The sequence below is a fragment of the Drosophila bipectinata genome, chromosome 2L (genome assembly GCF_030179905.1).
Source record: "Drosophila bipectinata strain 14024-0381.07 chromosome 2L, DbipHiC1v2, whole genome shotgun sequence".
NCBI classification, from domain to species: domain Eukaryota; kingdom Metazoa; phylum Arthropoda; class Insecta; order Diptera; family Drosophilidae; genus Drosophila; species Drosophila bipectinata.
In genome coordinates this window covers 14373883-14393449 of record NC_091736.1, presented here as the reverse complement: position 1 = coordinate 14393449, position 19567 = coordinate 14373883, and the positions used below count along the sequence as shown (strand labels likewise).

At 41.4% G+C, this 19567-nt stretch overlaps 7 protein-coding genes and 5 non-coding genes across 15 annotated transcripts; 9 read left to right on the top strand and 3 right to left on the bottom strand.

The window, feature by feature from the left end:
* Positions 1 to 2375: 2375 nt before the first annotated feature.
* Positions 2376 to 3119, top strand: LOC108125578 (C-type lectin 37Db-like). The gene has a single exon (XM_017241800.3). It carries the CDS (start codon positions 2452 to 2454, stop codon positions 3061 to 3063), a length of 612 nt encoding a protein of 203 aa, XP_017097289.2. The 5' UTR covers positions 2376 to 2451; the 3' UTR covers positions 3064 to 3119.
* Positions 3120 to 3903: 784 nt separating this feature from the next.
* LOC108125571 (C-type lectin 37Db-like) lies at positions 3904 to 4813 on the top strand. Its single transcript, XM_017241794.3, has one exon. It carries the CDS (start codon positions 4146 to 4148, stop codon positions 4755 to 4757), a length of 612 nt encoding a protein of 203 aa, XP_017097283.2. The 5' UTR covers positions 3904 to 4145; the 3' UTR covers positions 4758 to 4813.
* Positions 4814 to 4878: 65 nt separating this feature from the next.
* LOC108125570 (uncharacterized) lies at positions 4879 to 5837 on the bottom strand. Of its 2 annotated transcripts, none has more exons than XM_070277585.1 (2): positions 5442 to 5837; positions 4879 to 5385 (listed from the first exon to the last, which is right to left on the bottom strand). In XM_070277585.1, the coding sequence occupies exons 1-2, from the start codon at positions 5697 to 5699 to the stop codon at positions 4996 to 4998; spliced, it is 648 nt and encodes a 215-aa protein (XP_070133686.1). In that variant the 5' UTR covers positions 5700 to 5837; the 3' UTR covers positions 4879 to 4995. The 2 variants fall into 2 exon arrangements, with proteins under 2 accessions (XP_070133686.1, XP_017097282.2); XM_017241793.3 differs by having other exon boundaries at positions 4879 to 5391; positions 5442 to 5835.
* Positions 5838 to 5966: 129 nt separating this feature from the next.
* On the bottom strand, positions 5967 to 7867 carry phr6-4 ((6-4)-photolyase). The gene is made up of 2 exons (XM_017241778.3): positions 7069 to 7867; positions 5967 to 7010 (listed from the first exon to the last, which is right to left on the bottom strand). Exons 1-2 carry the CDS (start codon positions 7733 to 7735, stop codon positions 6061 to 6063), a joined length of 1617 nt encoding a protein of 538 aa, XP_017097267.2. The 5' UTR covers positions 7736 to 7867; the 3' UTR covers positions 5967 to 6060.
* A 346-nt stretch (positions 7868 to 8213) lies between these two features.
* On the top strand, positions 8214 to 9895 carry LOC108125560 (sperm-associated antigen 7). Of its 2 annotated transcripts, none has more exons than XM_017241782.3 (2): positions 8214 to 8369; positions 8448 to 9895. In XM_017241782.3, the coding sequence occupies exon 2, from the start codon at positions 8523 to 8525 to the stop codon at positions 9276 to 9278; it is 756 nt and encodes a 251-aa protein (XP_017097271.2). In that variant the 5' UTR covers positions 8214 to 8369; positions 8448 to 8522; the 3' UTR covers positions 9279 to 9895. The 2 variants fall into 2 exon arrangements, with proteins under 2 accessions (XP_017097271.2, XP_017097272.2); XM_017241783.3 differs by having other exon boundaries at positions 8227 to 8379.
* Positions 9896 to 10276: 381 nt separating this feature from the next.
* LOC122321509 (small nucleolar RNA Me28S-Cm2645) lies at positions 10277 to 10351 on the top strand. The gene has a single exon (XR_006246132.1). It is a non-coding gene; the product is annotated as a small nucleolar RNA Me28S-Cm2645 (small nucleolar RNA).
* A 172-nt stretch (positions 10352 to 10523) lies between these two features.
* LOC122321512 (small nucleolar RNA Me28S-Cm2645) lies at positions 10524 to 10598 on the top strand. Its single transcript, XR_006246135.1, has one exon. It is a non-coding gene; the product is annotated as a small nucleolar RNA Me28S-Cm2645 (small nucleolar RNA).
* A 148-nt stretch (positions 10599 to 10746) lies between these two features.
* Positions 10747 to 10820, top strand: LOC122321508 (small nucleolar RNA Me28S-Cm2645). Its single transcript, XR_006246131.1, has one exon. It is a non-coding gene; the product is annotated as a small nucleolar RNA Me28S-Cm2645 (small nucleolar RNA).
* A 160-nt stretch (positions 10821 to 10980) lies between these two features.
* Positions 10981 to 11055, top strand: LOC122321511 (small nucleolar RNA Me28S-Cm2645). Its single transcript, XR_006246134.1, has one exon. It is a non-coding gene; the product is annotated as a small nucleolar RNA Me28S-Cm2645 (small nucleolar RNA).
* A 147-nt stretch (positions 11056 to 11202) lies between these two features.
* On the top strand, positions 11203 to 11276 carry LOC122321510 (small nucleolar RNA Me28S-Cm2645). The gene has a single exon (XR_006246133.1). It is a non-coding gene; the product is annotated as a small nucleolar RNA Me28S-Cm2645 (small nucleolar RNA).
* Positions 11277 to 13185: 1909 nt separating this feature from the next.
* LOC108125602 (uncharacterized) lies at positions 13186 to 14209 on the top strand. The gene is made up of 2 exons (XM_017241865.3): positions 13186 to 13510; positions 13847 to 14209. The coding sequence occupies exons 1-2, from the start codon at positions 13310 to 13312 to the stop codon at positions 14033 to 14035; spliced, it is 390 nt and encodes a 129-aa protein (XP_017097354.1). The 5' UTR covers positions 13186 to 13309; the 3' UTR covers positions 14036 to 14209.
* Positions 14056 to 19546, bottom strand: brun (trafficking protein particle complex subunit brun). 2 transcript variants are annotated; one of them, XM_017241862.3, is made up of 9 exons: positions 18956 to 19545; positions 18127 to 18894; positions 16970 to 18061; positions 16357 to 16913; positions 15820 to 16298; positions 15447 to 15640; positions 15195 to 15386; positions 14932 to 15139; positions 14056 to 14864 (listed from the first exon to the last, which is right to left on the bottom strand). In XM_017241862.3, the coding sequence occupies exons 1-9, from the start codon at positions 19152 to 19154 to the stop codon at positions 14603 to 14605; spliced, it is 3951 nt and encodes a 1316-aa protein (XP_017097351.2). In that variant the 5' UTR covers positions 19155 to 19545; the 3' UTR covers positions 14056 to 14602. The 2 variants fall into 2 exon arrangements, with proteins under 2 accessions (XP_017097351.2, XP_017097352.2); XM_017241863.3 differs by lacking the exons at positions 14056 to 14864; positions 14932 to 15139 and having other exon boundaries at positions 15246 to 15386; positions 15447 to 15638; positions 18956 to 19546.
* Between the last annotated feature and the right edge of the window lie 21 nt (positions 19547 to 19567).

The following is a 19567-nucleotide window of genomic DNA, read 5'->3' as shown; positions in this document are numbered from 1 at the left end:
AATGCTATGGGTTTTGAAATTAAATAACCTATATTGGATCATGATCAAACTCCATTTACAAATATTTTTTTTACGAATAAAGAATGTATGCATAATCTTTACCCTTACGCAACTTTTGACAAAAATAAAGCCTTCAATCATGGAACAAAAATGGTATTGCAGATAAGAGACTTCCTCTTAAAAATGAGTTTCTTATTTTGTTCACTGATTACCAAATATACATAAGCGCCTTAACCAACTAAAAGCATTTTTAGTTTGGAAAGAGATTTGAAACTTGTGGCATCGTCGGAATATATTTTGAGATCTAAATGCATTCCGCAACTGTGTTATTTTGTATCCTTCTCTTCTTGAAAAGCTACGGGTCGCGGGCAGATTTTCCTCAGAACTCGAGTTCTGTAGGAGAATTCCAAAATGCTGTAGATCAGTGCTATGGCTTTTGTAATCAAATTAAACCAATACTGGATCAGAGTGACCACTTTACACAATTGTGGAACAAAGCCGAATCAAGGATAGACACTCTGGAGGATCAACTAAAGAATTTTCAGGCAGTCAAATTTCAACAAAAACCGAAACTTGAAAAATTCATAAAAATCAGTTCCAAATACTTGTACTTCGAAAAGGTAAATAAGCTAAATTGGTTTGCTGCTTTTGGAGCCTGTCGAGAAATTGGAGGTCAACTGGTGATCATTCAAAATAAAAAGGAATTAAACGAAATCAACGGCCTGATCGCACAGAATACCACCTACTGGCTGGGCATCAATGACTTGGCTTTCGAAGGAGTCTACAGGACATGGCTATCTGAAGAACATGCTCCATTTGTAAGGTGGACGCAGGGAGAACCTGACAACGGCACCGAAACCCAGGATTGCGTGGCTCTTTACGAATATAACATGTGGGACCTTGAATGTGAAAAAAGTCGTTTCTTTATATGTGAAGCTGCCATTGAAGATTGATTTTCCAAAACTATGAAGTAAATCAGTATGTTGTTTATAAATTTTAAATAAAAAGAAAATGTCTTTGTGTTCAAAAATGTTTTGCGTGTAAAATTAAAGTGTGGTAAACAAAAGCAACACGAGATATAAACGCCCACATGAGCAGTTATCTCACAGGATGCAAAAGGACATGCCCTGGATTGGAGGATAGTGGGCTAGAGGGGGCAGACGAGCTGATGGACGAACGGCGACAAAGTGCGTTCACATAATAATAATGGAAATAATTTAACTTATTGGATTTTAATGGGATTACACATGCGCAACATGGCCAGTGCGGGTATTAAAAGTTGGTCAACTTCTGTAATGGCCCTTGGCCAACTCCAGCCCAACGGAAATGCCAGCCGACCAACAATGATAACGATAATGATAATGATGATGTTGATGGCCTCTGGTTGGAAGCAGGATGTACATACATACACATGTAGGGAGTGGGGGGACTGTAAGGTTCATTTGATGCTGATTGCTTTGATTGCAACTCGGCTGGACAATCGATCGATTATTTTTACTGAATTGAAGTCGAAATTTCAAGCTGAATTATGCCTTGTAATATTCCATTATTCTTTCTACACATTCTCTGAGACAAGCTTTTACAGAAGAATGATAAAAAGTCCTTCTCTCCTTTCACCAAAACAGCCAAAAATAGCCACCACTGATGGCGTTTTCATTTCAAAACCGCAATTGTCGGGCGTCCGCTGATGTCAGATGTTGGAGTTTGGATGTTGGATGTCTGATGCTCTGACCTACTGCCGGTAGATCTAACTTTAACCAGTTCCAGTAAAAGTCAGCAACCGTTACAACTGACTGTACACAAAAAAAAAAAAAAATTAAAGTTGTCCAACATCCAGTCGTCACTCCAACGCAGCTACAATAACCACTGGGTCGGTTGCCCCAACACAAGGACCGACCACAACTAACCAACCACATCATTTCCAGGCACAAACTGACGGCAATGAGTAGGTATCCATCTGCGAGAATTCGAGTCCGTGTTCATGTTGCATGTCCATGTCCTTGTCGGTAGGATATTGCTGTTGATGACTTTGATGGGTTTGCTGCTAGCTGTCTATCTCTGGATATCTTAACATGTGTTACACTTCAAAGGATCCTTATACAAATGAAATAAAAACACCGATAAACAGGCATCAAGAAAAATATTTAAATGCCAAAAAGTTGATAAACTCTTAGCTGAGAAAAATAATATTACGAAATTCACAATATTCCATATATGACTTTGTTTTTGTTACTTACTGATTACTACTCCCACAAACTAAAACACATTCTTTTGGTGCAAAAACAAAAAAAATGAGTTTTCCAAACAAACATCCGGCTTTGCCTATTTTTTTACTGATTAGCCAAGGGTAAGACTATAAACTCCGCAACAAATAACTATAATTTTTAGTTGAAGAACAGCCCTCAAGCTTAACAAATCTTTACTCCTAATAACCTATAATATAAATTTGAAATGAACATATTAAGTTTACTATTTTGTATCATTTTCTTTGGGAAAAATTACGAGTCACTGGCTAAAACCCCTGAGAATACTGTACAGCAATGTTATGGCTTCTGTGATCTTATGTTGAATCACAATAACACCTATGAAGAAGAGTGGAATGCGACCGAGACCAGGATTAAGACCTTGCAGGATCAAATAGCTGAAATTGAAAAAGAACTGGAAAAGTCCAAGCCGAATACTAATCGTTTTTCAAAAATCGGCACAAGGTACTTCCAGATCGTAGATTATCATTACACCAATTGGTTCAGTGCATCTGAATCCTGTCGAGAATTGGGAGGACAACTGGCGGTCATCCAAAATGAGGAAGAACTGAACGCCATTAACGCCCAGCTCGATGAAAATAGTGCCTACTGGCTGGACATCAACGACTTGGCTTACGAAGGTCAATACGTGTCTTGGACATCCGGGAAGAGACCTTCTTATCTCAAGTGGTTTTATGACAGACCCGGCACCAATTCTGACATTGAGGATTGTGTGCTACTCTCAAAAAAAGCCATGTGGGATCAGATCTGCACCAGAAACGCTTACTATATATGCCAATCAGATGTTGTAGAGTGGTAGATTGATTCTTTTGTTTCAAATAACAAGCATAAAATAGAATAAAATTATTAAAAATACTATGTTGACTTTTTTTTCAAATATTAATTCTTTAAAATCTATTCAAGGATGGTAAGGAATCATTTCCTTAGTGTAATGCCCCCTTACTGTCTATAATGAATCGGTTTCCAATGCAAGCCCCAGCCATTTTTATTGTACTAACCGCATTTTAGCTTCATTTACAGTTATTTGCATATACCACACGCCCAAGTGCCCCGCCCTCGAATCGCAGGCCAAAAACCACAAATTCAATTTTGGTTTCGGGGCCTACAAACATTTTGCAGCATGTTTATGTCCGTGTCCATTGTTACGAATGCACGCTTTTAATGCAATTTATGCGAAGTGTTTGCCCCGTTTTCGGTTGCCATGGACCGCAAAACGATCTTTTGTGCCATAGAGCGAGTGGTTTTAGATGCTATACGATTGGACTTTCATTTAAGCATGACCAGGCAAAAACTGACAGTTCCAGTGGCCAATGGCCGTGTCCGATTTGCTGTCAGCCCGATAATAATCATCAAAGGCTTGCCAATTTTTTCATTTTTCCTTAGTGCTTCACTGCCCAGTATGTTGGTAAAATTAAAATTCTGAATCAAGATACGATGGATGTGGTGTCCATTGGCAAAAATTCACTCTTAACAATTAACATAGTCGTATTTTGTAGTTTTTTATAAATCGGGTAGTCAGCTAGACTGCCTAGAAGAAAATCAGAAGGTTTTGTAAAAATTTAAAAATCAAATTTAATTTCAAAAAGTTTTTATATATTTCAAATTTTGAACAAGAATCATGGTTTCATTTTTATAATGGTTCTTCTCTTTGTAAATTAGATATTGTACAGCTAGCTGTTCTGCCTGCTAAAAAAATATATTTAAATTACACATGTAGATTTCCAAAAATATATAAAGCTCGCAAACATCCGGTCTATTTTTTACTGATTAGCCATAAGTAAGACTATAAACTTTTTAACAATGAACTACTCTTTTTAGTTGAAGAACAGACCTCAAGCTTAACAAATCTTTTCTCCTAATAACACATAAAACTAATTTGAAATGGACATCACAAGGTTACTATTTTTTATCATTTTCGTTTGGCAAAAATACGAATCGCTGGCTAATACTGTAGAAAATCCGGTTCAAGAGTGTTTTGGTTTCTGTGATCAAATTTTGGATCCCAATAGCACCTATGAACAGAAGTGGAATGAGACCGAAACCAGGATAAAGACCTTGCAGGATAAAATAATTCAAATCGAAAATGAACTGGCAAAGCCAAAACCGAAAATTGACGGGTTTATTCAAATCGGCTCAAGGTACTTTCACATAGAAGTGGACTTTCGGGTAACTTGGTATAAGGCAATTCAACTCTGTCTGGACAAGGGAGGACAGCTGGCGGTCATCCAAAATGAAGAAGAACTAAACGCCATCAGCGCCAAGCTCGATGAAGGTAGCTCCTACTGGCTGGATATCAATGACCTGGCTTATGAAGGTCAATTCGAGTCTTGGGCATCCGGAAAGAAAACTCCTTATCTCAAGTGGTACCACGGCGAACCCAACAACGTTAATGATGACGAGGATTGTGTGTTTCTCAAGAACCGAGAAATGTCGGATATACACTGTTACTCATCCTTGTACTATATTTGTCAATCTGACATTGTAGATTGGTAGATTATTATAATGTATTCGTTTCTTTAAAATTAAACGGATAATCAAGAGTAAAAAAAAGATCCAATCAGGTTAAATGTCGATCAGGGGGTCTGTAGAATTTTCCCATCCCAAAGAACTAGAATAACGATTGAAAAGTAATTGTATTCATTAAAATTGTTAACAAAATTCATGGTTTGATGCTTAGAAAGGTCCTTTTCGGAATTTGGTTATTCTTCAGCTAGCTTTTCTCCCGGTCTGCCTATTCCTTATCGAATTTGACTAGACGTGTGTCATCGCCCAGGACTTTCTTATCCTCTGGGTCGCGACGAAAGCGATAGGTGCCCACATCCTGGTTGGCAGTTTCCGGCAGCCTCACTTTAATGCCCTTGTACTCCGTTTGGGCCTGACGAACCTCCGGAACACGCAGAGCCTGCTGGGCCTTGTACTCTTCGTCGTTGCCGATGTCTATATCGCGGTTATTCTTCTGGACAATCGGATCCTCATCGTCGTCTTGATTCCATCCATCGATTTCGATCGGCACTATAGGATTGCCGTCTATGCCTAAAACGGAACTGGGAACACCAGGTGCAAGCGGTGTCTCAGTATCGATCGACATTGGCTCCGAGACCGATGGAGTTTCATCCTTTACCTCGGGCTATACAATTTTAACATAGACATATCCTGTGGCTATATATTAACACTCACCTCAGGTTCTACCCCTTCTTGAGAATGGCCACGATCCATTGACACCGCGTTAAGGAAATTACGTGTAAACTCCATGTCACCCTCGGCTAGATCATTGACATTAATGTCAGTGTAGGTCACACCGTCTACGCCCGTAGAGCGGCCGGTAGCGCAACGGTACCAGTGACCCCTGGAGACATACGAGCGAGATGTCAATCGCGACACCAGGCGGTGCTGGAGCGCCAGCTTGTTCCTCAGCATACACAGGTTGCGAAACATTGTTAATGTTAAGTTTTGTATTACTAACCTGAATATCTTTAAATTCTTGAATAACGAAAGGGAAAATTTTACTTTATTTTACAAACTAAAATTGATAGGTCTTAAATTGCCGAATTTTGTTTTATGACTGAAGTGAAATAGTGCCTCCTCAACTGACACAACTCGTTCGGTTCGAAATTTAGCTTCAAGGCTAATGTGATTCCCAAAAAACGAGTCTCCTTAGAGTACACAGACTAGAGTAAATAAATACAAACATGTTTTAATATCTTTTGGTAATTTAATAGTCAAAAATTAACTTCTCCTTAGTAACACCTATAAATTCAAAGTCATTTACAAACAGTTTACCCTTTCTGAGGGTATTTTAACGCTTCCGCTTAGCGGAATTTCCAGTTGTCTTTCCAAGCTTTCTCTTGCCGGAAGAGGAAGGCTCTGGCTCCTCGAAGGAGTCCTCTTGCTTGCCAGTGCGAACCTCGCGATTAACCTTATAGGCGGCGCCCATTCGTTTAATATTCTCCTTATGGACCACCTCGTGCTTGACGATTCGATGGGGATAGTCTGTGCCTAGAACACAGCCGTATGCTCGCTGGTCTGCCAGGGAAACCTTCCAGGGCTCGTAAATGGAACCAGCTGGATACTTTGCCAGTTCCGGCACATACTTCCTTATGTAGTTACCCTGGGGATCAGTTTTTTTGCCAAACGCCACGGGGCTGTAGACGCGAAAATACTGATGAAAGAAGGCCGAGGCGGAAAGCCACATCCAGTTGCCAGCGTTCAGGGCCCAGTCCTGGTCCAGCAACAGCTGCTCGAACACTCTCTGACCCTCCTCCCAACTGATCCAAAGATCACCGCGTGTTAAAAAACAGGCCACCGCATGGCGGGCCAGGTGGTGGATCCAACCCTCTTGTCGTAACTGCCGCATTATGGCATCAATGAAGGGATAACCAGTCTTTCCATATGTCCAAGCTTTCAGGTGATCTGGGTGCTCTTCCCAAGGGATCTGAAGACAATATACATTGCCAAGCATGCGGTCAAAGTTCGGTTCTGCAGCGGCCACTGTGTAATAAAATTCCCGCCACATCATCTGGCCTATTAAAGACACCGGAGGCTGGGAGTGCTTCGTCTGCCGCTTAAGGATCTCTTTGAGACGTTGATGAAACAAGCGAGAACTTAGGCATCCAAATTTAAGATAGGGACTTAATACTGTAGTACTGGGTTCGAGGGAGTTTGGCGCCGTGTTGGGTTTTTCGAACCGAGCCACCCAAAGTTCATCTTTTAATGATTCCTCCATGCGGCGCAGAGCTTCGGTTTCACCTGGTCAAAATAAGGAAGTTGTTAGTATGGTTTCACAATGCACAAAATTATCGCTTGCCTCCAGGAAACTTGTTGGGACCTAACTCCTCTGGGCGCTTAACCAACTGCTCCATTGTGGGACAATCATATGCCTCGGAATCTTTCTCTTCTATATCATCTTTTGGAGGTTGACCTTCTCCTTTCAGCTTTTCTGGTAGACCCAGGACCGTAGGCAGCTTTAACTTCTCTACGATGCCTAGGAACTTCTGATAGGTAATGGGCGCCTTGCCAAGATTCCTGGCTATGACCAACTCTGGATTGAATATCGTGTGAGAGCAGTGGGTTTCCACCTTTACTCCTTCGGATTTAGCCAACTTCTGGACTGCAGAATCTCTGGCCAAGGAATATGGCTCTATATCAGACTCAAAAGTCAGGAGCTCCACTCGCCAGCTTTTGAAGATCCTTGGGAAAACCTCAGCGGGCTTTCCCCGCACCACAAACAAGCGGGAGCCAAGCTTCTGGAGCTGCTGGTCCAAGTCGTGAAGGGTCTGCTGCAAAAATCTCCACCGGTTGGCGCCTACCTGCATCCAGTCGAGAATCCCTGGATCGAGGATAAAAATAGGACGCACAAAGTATTTTCCGGGAGTCCCATTGGCGACTTTGAAAATCTGCAACAATGCAGGATTGTCGTGGACACGGAGACCTTTGCGGAACCAGTGGACTAGTGTGGCGTGCTTGGCATCCATTGGAGCACGTGTCCATCCGAATTAACGGGTTTGTTTCTGTTTAAATGAGGAAAATGTTTTTCAAACACGAGACACGCGCCTGGCGATGATGTAGTGCTGCCAGCCTGATGACAAAAAGGCTTATAAACACTAGCCAACAAACTACAGCATTTCTTCATAAAGAGGACGAAAAGGATATGATCCCATTAAACAAAAACCGATCAATGTTGGATATTTCAGACGAATAGTACGATAAACATTCATTAAAGGAATTCAACATACAAAAAAGCCTTTAATTAGGAGATGACAAGTTAAAGAACTTAGCAAATTATTTCCAAAACTATTCTCAATTTAATTTATATTTATCTATATATTTATTTATATTTCTAATTTATTTTTGTTTTTGTTTTTTTATTACAATTACAATGTAACCTTGGCCAAAGAAACAAACCCTTTTCCTGTTAATTAGTTTAAACAGCTGTTGTGAAATGAAAAATACTAAAATACTGTTAAAACACAAGTTGGCAGCACCATTCGCTATTTGGTGCACAAGCACCGGTTGCCAATATAATTAAAATTACTTTTACACAAATAAAACAAGCAAAACAACGTGAATCAAACACTGCGACAGGCTAATAATAACCGCCAGAGAGGGGTAAGCTAAAGTAAATACCCGAAACAACGAGAGTGCGGCCGATTGACAGAGATTTTTGGCTTTTTCCGATGGCGTCAGGCGCAGCGCAATTTGACCAACAACGAGGAAGAGCGGTAGGAAAAGCGGGGAAAGGCGAAAAATAACTGGAGGAAAATGGACCTGCTGGACTCGATACTGAATGCCATGGACGCTCCGCCAGCGGCGGACGAGCGACAGAAGACGCTCATTAAAAAGCAGCGCGAAATGATGGAGCGCATGCAGAACAAACAAAAGGAGGAGTTACTCCGCTTTAGAAAATATGTCGAAGAAAGAATGGGGCGGTTCGCCAAGGACGACAGACTATGCATCGAGTTCCAGCCGCTGGACAAGGTTCATCGATCGGTGATCCACGAAATAGCCGAAAACGGCGGCTTCATAGCCATGAGTTTCGGCCGTGAGGATGTCGATCGACATTCGGTGGTTTACAAAAAGGAAAACGCTCCCAGCGAGGATGAAGTGACGGCACGCCGTAATGGCGAAGGCTGGAATGCGGATATAGCCAAAGAATATGCGGAGCGGCGAAAAGATCGATTGGCCCAAGAGCAAATCGACAAGGAGGCCGCCACCTCCGAAGCTAGTTCCTCTTCCACATCCGGCGATGCGAATGGTGGCGAGGTGAAACCCACAAGCAATTACAAGGCCAAGTACGCCCACCTAATCGGTGAGTCAGCTGCTTTACAAGCAGCCCGCAAAACGGAGACCAACCAAAGCTATGGATTCGTGCCCAGCAAGAACAAGAAGGACATGCGATCCATCGAACAGACGCTAGCCGATATTCAGGCAAAAAAGCGTCTTCGCCTTCAACAGCAACAGGAACAAGAGCAAGTGCATCAACCAGAGGCCTCCACATCCACAGCAGAAGATCCGTGAAAATGCTAGGACATAATTAGAGCATACATAAATCGCTCGCTTAATGCAAACTCGTAGATCAAGAACTAAGATATTTTAAACTAATGGTGCAGATATATTTTGGTGTTTTAGTTAACTACTTTTTCAAATGTTTTTCAACCATTTTGTTAATCATTTTAGATAGTTCTATTCTTAAACTTTGTCTTAAAGTCAAACCAAACTAGGAAATTTAATTTTTAGGCTCAAAAAATTTTACTCATTGAACATTTTTATCGTTATTTTAAATATTGTTTTTATAATTTTATGCAAGAATTTTTTTCTGCAATAGTTTATTGAAAAGTGTGACAACTTTTTCGATAAAAGTTTAAATAATTTATATAAATTTGAATACCGTTTTCATTATATTTAAAAGATTTATTTTGTGAAATGCGAGTCAATTGAAAGCGAGCGAGATTATTTTTGTTGGTTTTGATTAGTAACATGCAAGGTCGCCGACTGCCATGTATTCGTAAGAATTAAGCAATATAGTTTGTTGGCCAATTAGGATGCGAGCTGTGGAACTGTTTAGGATAAGTTATGTATCCACAGCTGCCTCCAATTCGCAATATCTATTTATATAATAAAACTATAGAAAAAGACTGTTGCGTTGTATAGATTTAAATTATTTTTGAAAATGGTCCCTCCCTTGAAAAATACCAGATACCAGACTTCCATCGTCTGGTATTTCATTTTTTTCTTGGCATTCCCACCACGTGTTGCTAGATCGAGGGACTACGAGTTACAAATAAAAATGATTTCCACCGAAAAAATAAGTAAATCTGGAAGAAGTTTAGCTCACACTAAACACAACGAGCTTTTGAAGCATGTTATAAAATAAAAACATATGGAAATATTGTTCTACGGGAACTTTATGACATATACTTTGAAAGCCCCACAGAGATGTCTCAGGTTGAGACTTCTGGGGACCATAATGGAACCATCATAAGGTAAGTAAAATTAATAGTCCGGAAAATTACTAGTTTAATCTGATGATAACCATGATAGGGACATCTGATGTCTATGACTGATTTATCTTGATAGTAGAACTGATTATAATACAATATCCATTTAATTATACCTAAGAATTTAAATAGCTTCTATACCTAAGAATAGAAGCTATTCTAACTATATATTTTCTCTATTTTCAGACCAAATTGAGTATGAAATCAAAAAACCTAGAAGAAAACGGTTTCGGTAAGTCAATATTTAATTATAAAAGGAAGCATTTTTAATCTGATGAAAACCAAGATAGGGACATCTGATGTCTATGACTGATTTATCTTAATAGTAGAACTGATTATAAAAAAAATATGTATAATTATGCGTTATAAATTTTATTCAAAGCTAATATAATTGTATATTTTCGTTATTTTCAGGCTGACTTTTTAATCAAGATGAAACGACTATTTAGAGAAGGTAAGACTATTTAAATATTACAAAAAATATATATATTTCGATGATGATAACCATGATAGGGACATCTGATGTCTATGACTGATTTATCTTGATAGTAGAACTGATATTCTTTTATATAATGCTTTTAAATAAATTATTTACTAAAAATATACTCATACAAGACTATTTCTTTTCAGATATTTATGTTGGTAAACTAAGCGTTTGAAACATTACCCATTTAATGATAAATATAAAATTGTAAGTTTGAATAAAATATTTATCTTAGATCTATTTTATGATGAAAACCATGATAGGGACATCTGATGTCTATGATTGATTTATCATGATAGTAGAACTGATTATAGAAAATATCCATATTACCTTTTTCATTTTATTCAAAAAATAAGGTTGATTAATTTCAAATTTATATTTTTCAGAAAAACGGGTCTCATCTGAACAGCCTTCATTTTTTGTTGTAAGTATTTTTCAACAATAGATGGAATTTTAAATAATTTTTGTGATGAAAACCATGATAGGGACATCTGATGTCTATGATTGATTTATCATTATAGTAGAACTGAAATTATTTGTCATTCCATTGTTTAAAATTATACCTATTTCGAGATATAATATTTTTTACATTTATTATTGCAGGTTTCATCGCTATGAAGTACACCAAAAATATGGATTGATTGAAAGGAAAATCTTCCATATTCCATTACAGTCATTCCATCTGTAGATGCTGATCAAAAATATATATTTATACTTTATAAAAACGAAAATATAGAAATTTTATTATTAAATAAATGTTGGCAAGTCTTAGATGTGGCGGGCCGCAAAATAATTTGCAAATGAAGAAATGATTCCTTCAAAGGAGCACCTCCAAAAATAGTTCTTTTTTGAGGCAAACGTAACTCTCTTTAATTTTTGGCTGTTGACATACATAAGGAGCCTTGTATTCCCATTTGAAATCAAAATAGCCATAGGTCTGATGATAGTAGCCAAATGACACACATTCCTCCTCAGAGTGGTGGTTATTTGGCTCCCCTGGTATCCAAGGGAGATACGGAACTTCGCCATTTTTTGATTTCCGAAAGTTTCGTGGATCTCCTAGACAATCAATACCGACCCATAATGAACTGTTCCACTCATCTTTAGCTAAATATCCCCGACTCTTGAGGAAATTGGTTGCCAAAAGGCGATCCTCATTGTCATCCAGGACCATCAATTCGCCTCCGAGTTGACCACATTTGCGAGAGGCTACATACCAATTAACATAAAAATAAAAGATTAAATTTTTGTGTTTTAGTTTTTTTAATCACTTACCCTTTCTTCACCCACAAAATAACATTTTTCCCCCACTTCGGTAAATAAGGAGGGACAAACTGAGGCTGTTAGACCATAAATTAAAGTCAAAAACGTGCAATTAAATGTTAGCTGCCGGAACATGATTGATTCCAAAACGAATAGGTTTCTGTCTTTTATAGAAAAGCCGATACCAAAGTCTAGTGATAATGGAAGGAAAGTTCAACACCCTAAGCCGCAAAAAGAAAAACAAGAAAGATTCCTTTGGGCGGAGGCGAAGTAAATATACCTTTGTAGTTAAGATCGATCGTAATATCGCATATATCCGACTTAGAGAATCCTCTAAGAATCCTTAAAAAAATTCCATTACAAAATCTATTTCTTGTAATACAAATTTTTAAGGATCTGAGGGACTAGATTTCGTACATACTTATATCAACTCAGGAGGTGATCTCGAGGTGATCCTACTTCACTGCTGTGCACACTTTCGAGCTAAGTTATTTAACCCTTTGCAAGGGTATAAACATACATAGCTTATCGATCTGGTACTTGATTTGCACAGTAAGAAGTTATTTAATTAGGGGTAACCGACTGTGATCATGATGAATGTAAGCCCTCCTTAAGAGAGTTTTTTAAAGAAAATGTTATATTTTTTAATTTTATAATCGATATTGAAAATAAAACTTGAACTTCAATATAAAAAGTTTAAAAACCTATAAAGTTCAAGAACCTCCCATTCCCGACTTTGGCGACTTAAAAAGTTTGATAGGCGTTTAGTTAAAGCCAATGATTGGAAACGCATTATAATTGAAATTAAGGCGGATGCTTTTAAAAAGTACTTTACCCTATTAGTTGTACCCTGTTTTACCTAAATTTTTAAATTAAAAATATGAAATAAAGCTCTCGGTTGGGAAAACAGAACAAAAATCTAGAACTCCTCACACAAATTGTTAAATTGTAAAAAAAAAATTCTTAAATTTACTTGTTTAACTCTTGAAACCTTTTTAAGGGCTGCCAACTTAGTGAAAGGCGATTAAATATAAATAAATTTCAAGAACGTTGAGAAGTCTATCGTTTGTGTCCAAATATATAAAGCACATAATATAATATAACCTAAAAATCTACTATAAAAAGAACTCTAATTGTTCACTCCATTAATAGTAACTTTAGCTGGGGCTTACTGTATTTTATTTTTATTTCCCCGGGTTGGCATCTCCAACAGCTGTTAGTCACTGATAACATTGACACAGAATCGCCGCGAAATTTTTCAGTTAAAAATTAGAACCCGTCAAGATCAGCCAGTAAGCCCAAAAATGCAACCTACCAAAACGGATTCGCGACGCCGTCTAAACGCTGGAAGCTCCTCGCCACCTGTTTCGGAGTATATCAAGGTGGTGGAGTCAGTGTGTGAGACAGATGGATTTAGCAATGAGCAATGGGTGGAACCAGCGCTTCCCGGCCCAACACCCTGGAAAACCATTTTCATTATCCTGACTCTATTTTGCGGCGGTATAGTGAGTATATCCCCCCTTTTTTTAATGACAGCTAATCCAAAATTAATATGATTTTCTATTGAAATTAGTAATACATTCTGATATTTTGAATTTGACACACTTTCTAGGGGTAACTTTTGAAATTTTATCAAAAGTTTTTGGTTAAAATTATTCTATTAAATATTTTGAATAAAAATTCAAAATTCCTCCTCAATTTTTTAACAAAATCAACTTGAAATCTGAATTTTATACTGTGTCCGAGGAAATATACATACCTGATCGTAAATAATGTCGTTAAAGCGATTTTAAACAATAAATAAGACAATTTAATTTTAGAATGTTTTTCTTTGTCGCTAGACCTGCATCATATTTGCCACTCTGGATTGGCTCACGGATACGGAACGAGAGCGATTGGATCGGGTTTGGGCACTGACTATTATCGGAGCTCTGACCATTATACCCGGTGGATACTACGTGTATGTCCTCGCCTGCATTCTCCTCAACCGCTCCGGATTCACCATGGACGATATACGAAGACTCGGATGAGAGAAGCTCAATTAGAAGACTTTTCATTTTCGTCAAATAGAGTTTATTGCATTTAGACTACAAGTATTCACACATTTCATTGGCATAATTTCTTTAGCAACAATCTTAATTTTTAGTTTATAATTATACATGTGTATTGCCCCAGTAATTGTTGTATAAAAATATTTGTAAATACGAGTTTGCTTATCAAAATGTATAATGCTTGGCGTGGCTTTTTAGTGCGCGGAACATTTTCTATCTATGTATGTATATAAATACACCACGTCATAACGATTGGTTTATGTATGCATGCTTTTTTTTTTAAAGGCGTGATCTGTACGATTCTATAATAATTATGTTATGGCCATTTCGATCTATTAAGCATAGTGTAGTACATTGAATGTTGATTTTTGAGCTTACTTATGTACAAGATTATGCGTTTATTTTGCATCTAGTTTAGAATTCTTTACAAACAATTGCTTTTCGTGTTCAGTTATAACAGCGCGGATTACAAGGAATGGGTATACACACAATACATACATAAACATAATAATAACGAAATTAAACTAGCGACAGTTAACATTTTTTTTACTGCTCCACGACGGTCACCTCGATGGGCGGTATAAATTTCCACACATGAGCTTGCTGTTCGTCATAGCTGGAGGTGAACAGGGAGGCGTTCTCTTCTAAATTTCCGGCAGGACAGGATCTCGATAACACAGCTGACGGTTGCTCCTTTGGGGGATTACTACAGCACTCTACACTTGCCTTGAAGCGTCCGGGCGTAAAGAATATCACAGAGCAAGTGTGCTGTTTTTGCTCTTGTTTTTCCAGCAGGGGAATTGCAATTCTAATGAAAACGAATGAAACGAAAATGAATTTAGAAATAAATTAGAAAATGGAGTACAGAGACCTACTTGTTTGGTCCTGAAATGGCCACGCGTGTCTCCAAATTGTAATTCTCCATTCCATTCAGGTAATCCTGATAAAACTTGATGCTTAGCACCAAGTTTCTGAGAGGTTGCAGCGATTGGTTTGTCAATTGGATGCTCAGTAGAGAACGCTGTCCCACCGTGGACACAATTTCGCTGTGTGGTTGCACAGGCGTATCCTGGAAGCTTATAGCTGGAAAAATGGATTAAATCATTACAGATTTAAATAAAGTATCTTTTAACCCTACCCCATTGCAAAGGCGACACGGCAGTCAAGTCCACCATGGACTGGGAAAGCACAATCCCACGTAGCGACGCAATTCCCTGAATGTCTGTTCCGGTCAGCAGCCAATTGATCTTCACCCTCTCAGCTATATGCGTTGAGCAGAGTTTGCTTAGAGCATCATTGAACGACAGTAGCTGCGTCCGGAAACAGAGTTCTAAGTAAAAGAACATTTTTAAAATTAGTAGCTGGAGTTACGGGACATAAAACACCTTACCCTTCTCAAGATTCTCTGCTACCTCGGCTGCTCGGGCGGCAACCACTTGCTCCAGGGAGCAGCGATCCACGGGTATGGGTACCCGACAGCTTTCTTTGGCCTCGATGAGTATATTCTTGGTGTCTGTATAATTGAGCGACATCTCTTGAGCGGTTAGGTTGGAAATATCCAGCACCAGATAGAACTGTGAGGCTCTAGGGAAAAAATAAGGATACACTTTTAAATAAAACAAGGGAGAGGCTGAGCTTCAGATTGAAAAGAAACTAGATTTTGATGCAAAATATAGGGAATCGATCCACGAATCGTTTAAGGTACTCCGTTTAAGAATCGGATAATAATTGGCAAAGATATAGCCCACATATATTACACTTACATCTCAGCGGGTAGTACATCCCAACTGGTGATCTGGGCGCTGGGTAAAAGTTCCAAGTTTAGGGATACCGCGCACTGGCGACAGTAACCCGCCGTTAGAGCTTCACCGCCGGAGTACTTCATTCGCACCTGCGCCTCTATGTGCTGGGAATATTGCGAACTTAGACTGGGCGGGCCGGCACCACTTCCTGGCTGTAGACTCAATGCCGCCAACGAGTGCTGACCGCCAGAGAACGTGGAGCGAAAACTGGAATTCTGGGGCTCGTTGCGACGATGCTGTGGGGAACTGACCCTCGATGGCAGGCTGGCATGTCCAGAGGCTGACATAGTGGAGGGGTGCGGCAACGAGGAAGCTCCATAGTCCCCAGCGGCAGCGTTGGAATGAACTGAAGCCGGTGGCAGAGGACACACGAAATCCGCTTCGGCATAAACAAGAAGCTCAAAGTCGATGGATCCCTGGGGAGGAACGGGGAGCTTCGCCTGTAAAGAAAAGTCATTTTAGAAATCTAGGAAGTGTCTGGGTTACTTAAGGCCTCACATTCAGAGCCTCTTCGTCTATCCGGAAGATCTTCTTTTGTAGCTCCTGCTCCACATTAGAGTTTATGTTCACTTCCAGATGCTCGAGGGGTAGTGTGGCACTCTCATTTGTGATGGTTATGGTGCAGCTGGAGGACTCGCCATTATACAACGTTAAGCTGGCGGAGGTCACCACAATATCGGCACTATTCATGTTGCTGAACGTCGCCGTTTGGGGTAGAGAAGTTTTCACAGCTATCCGCGGCAAGGCCGGGATCACATCCACCAGATAGTTGGGCGGAAAATTCCGCCCTCGCATGTGCTTTAACCGGCAGTTGGACTTCACGCCCAGGGTGTGGGTGCTGTAGCCCTGCAGATCCAGCTGCCCCGTTTCAATGGGCGTGCCATGAAGTGAGACATAGGTAGGCACATGTGGCTGCAACACAATCGATTGGGGTAGGGACTCGAAGACAACGCCATTGGTCAACAATCTCATATCCGTGACGGGCAGCTCGAAGGGTAAGGGATTGCGAAGCCGGACAGTCACCTCACTTAGGTCGTTTTGAACCCACGAGAAAGCTGAAAGAAAGGAGACGTTAGATCCCATTTGTTCATCCAATGTTTGCGAAACAAACCTATTTTATTTTTATCCTTTTTTTTGTCCCTTCTGTCCATCGAATTAAAATGAATGGGGGTGAAGAGGAAGGGTCCACTGTCCGCCTTGGCCACCTTTATCCTTTGCGGTCGCAGATGGGCCGGCAAATCCTTGACCTGCAAATCAAGGCAATAGGGCAGATCCGTGAGATTAGCGGGTGGTATCACAGTGCCGTTCTCCAGCACCAGGGGCACCGGTGAACCCTCGCACTGGGCGCTTAAATTTTGTAACTGCACAGCCATCTCGCTTTGCTCCGTTAGTGTCATGTTGTCCCATTGCGTTTGCAGAAGGAAGGTCATGTGCCGCGTTGCCAACGCCGAGTGCCCCAATCTTCTAGCGGCTGTTATGAGACTCTGCACCAGATCGATCTGCAGAGATGGCCAGCCGGCTGCATTTTCCAGCACTTCCAGTGGATCCAGACAGAGTAGATAGCCCGTAAAGCTGCCCAACATCAGGCGATAGCTCTGGTTCCAGTCCGGTGCCTGGGAGCCCTGCTGGACGTGCTTCAGGGCCGCCAGTCGCTGGAAGAATGCCGCCTTTCGTTGGTAACCAATTTGCTGATACAGTTCCGTAATGACCTCGAACCTCTTTACCCGCTCAGCCTCGGTCATGCTCAGGTTTATGTACATGATACTCTGCAGGAACATGGCCACGTCCAGGGGACGATTCTGCTCGATACAAATCCGCGAAGCCTTCAGGGCAGCCTCCGTTTCTACAGTGGCCGCGTGTCTATACTTGCTGTAGTTGATGATGGCCTTCCTGTAGTAGTTGGTGATCTCCTCCGCTTTGAGTATGTTGCCCGGTAGCTCTCCGTTCCGATGGTGTCCCGGTATCGGGGCTGCCGACAACGTCGAAGTGGAAGATGACGACGTGGTGGGCGTGTCCGAGGCTGAGGAATTGGTGGCGGTCGTCACCAGGGAAGACACCGAAGAGCAGGAAGAGGAATTCGACGTCAGTCGCACCGTAGCTGCTCCAGAATCAACATTGTTGGCAGTAGCTTCATTGGAGCTAACCTTTTTGGTGGCATCACTGGCTCGCCACTTTTCTGGTGTGCTTTTAAGCGGGGAAGTTCCTGAAAGGAGCATGTAAACATAGTTTAAATAATCCTTGGACTTTAGAGCGACTTTTAATACTGACCTGCCTCCTGGAGCGAAGAGTTCCTGTGCAGAGTTTCGATTTCACGCATTTGGGGATACAACAGAATGGCGGAGGCGGCGCACAGTCCCTCCTCTGTGGCCCCCACCCATAGGGAGTCCCCCACCGACCTCAGCGTTTCATTAGCATTGTGGTATAAACTCAGAGCTTCTTCCACCAGTCCAGCTTGCAGGGACAGATCGGCCAGGTTCTTCATCACCCGACCAACGCACCTCTTTCGGTTATTGCGAGACTCCATGTCCAAGCCAACAAAGTCACGCTTCTCGAAGGGCGCCAGCAACAGGCTTACTTTGTCCGCTTTTTCCCTGGATCGCTCCAGTCGCCTCGACTCCAGGACCCAAAACAAAGCGCTTGCAAAGTCACTGATCCGAGATTCCAGATCTGCACATGAATCCTGTTCGCGGTAGAAGAAGGCCTGAGACTTGAAGTTAGAGGGAGTGGTGAAGTCATCCTGCAGGCGTCGAGCTACTGGTGCTGGGGCCGACTCTTGAGCCTCGCCAATGGTTTCCAGAGGGGGTTCATCGGGTCCAAAGAAAATGGCACGGGACTCGTACAGCGTGGAACCGTAGCGCACCTTTAGGGATTCGTGCTGGCGGCAAAGCTCATTCAGCTCGGTTTGGTTATCGAATTTTCCAATGGTGATGAGTCCCAACAAACGGCGATGCGTCTGAAAGTCGCCCCAGTCATTATGCTCCACGGGATGATCGTGCACAAAGCGAATCCATATAGAGCGGGGATTGCCCGATGAGTCTGAGGGAAGTGAACAGAAAGGTTTAGATAAAGTAATGGGAGGCTTGAACTTTTTGCATACCATTCACCCGGATGTGGCTGACACGTCGCACTTTCTCGAACGCCCTCTGGAGGATGCGGGCCCGTGAGGGTCCCACTCCGCGGAGCAACACCAGCAGACAACCGTGATGGAGGGCGCTCTGCTCGTAGTCCGGCCGGGACATCGCTGGCTCCAGGCCAGCACCACCGTGCGACAGCATCAGGCCAACGGCCGCACGCATCTACTCCTGCGCCCGATTCCGAGTTCCAGTCCCGATCCGGCTTCCGATTTCCTTCGCATTGGTTGCCGATCCGTTGCTTCAGTTGGGTGCCATCGTCACAAATCAATTAAGTGCAAAGTGGAGTGCTCAATGTCGATTTCTTTGGAGGAGCCTCCTCCCCCTTTTCAGCCAACTCTCACTGCTTTCTCCTGCCGATTGTGGCTGAGCCCTGGGCTGTATCCTACTGCTGGCAGCTGTGCCGCCTGGAGGTTGGTCTTGGGCGCTATGGAAAGCCCAGCTATCCCTGGGAATCGTTATGTAAATAGAGTTTAAATCGCAGAAAACAAATTGCGAGATTGCCTAGGCGAAGAAATTGTCCAATCAGTACTTGTCGCTGGCTCGCGGTGAATGGCAGCATATGGTCACACTATTTA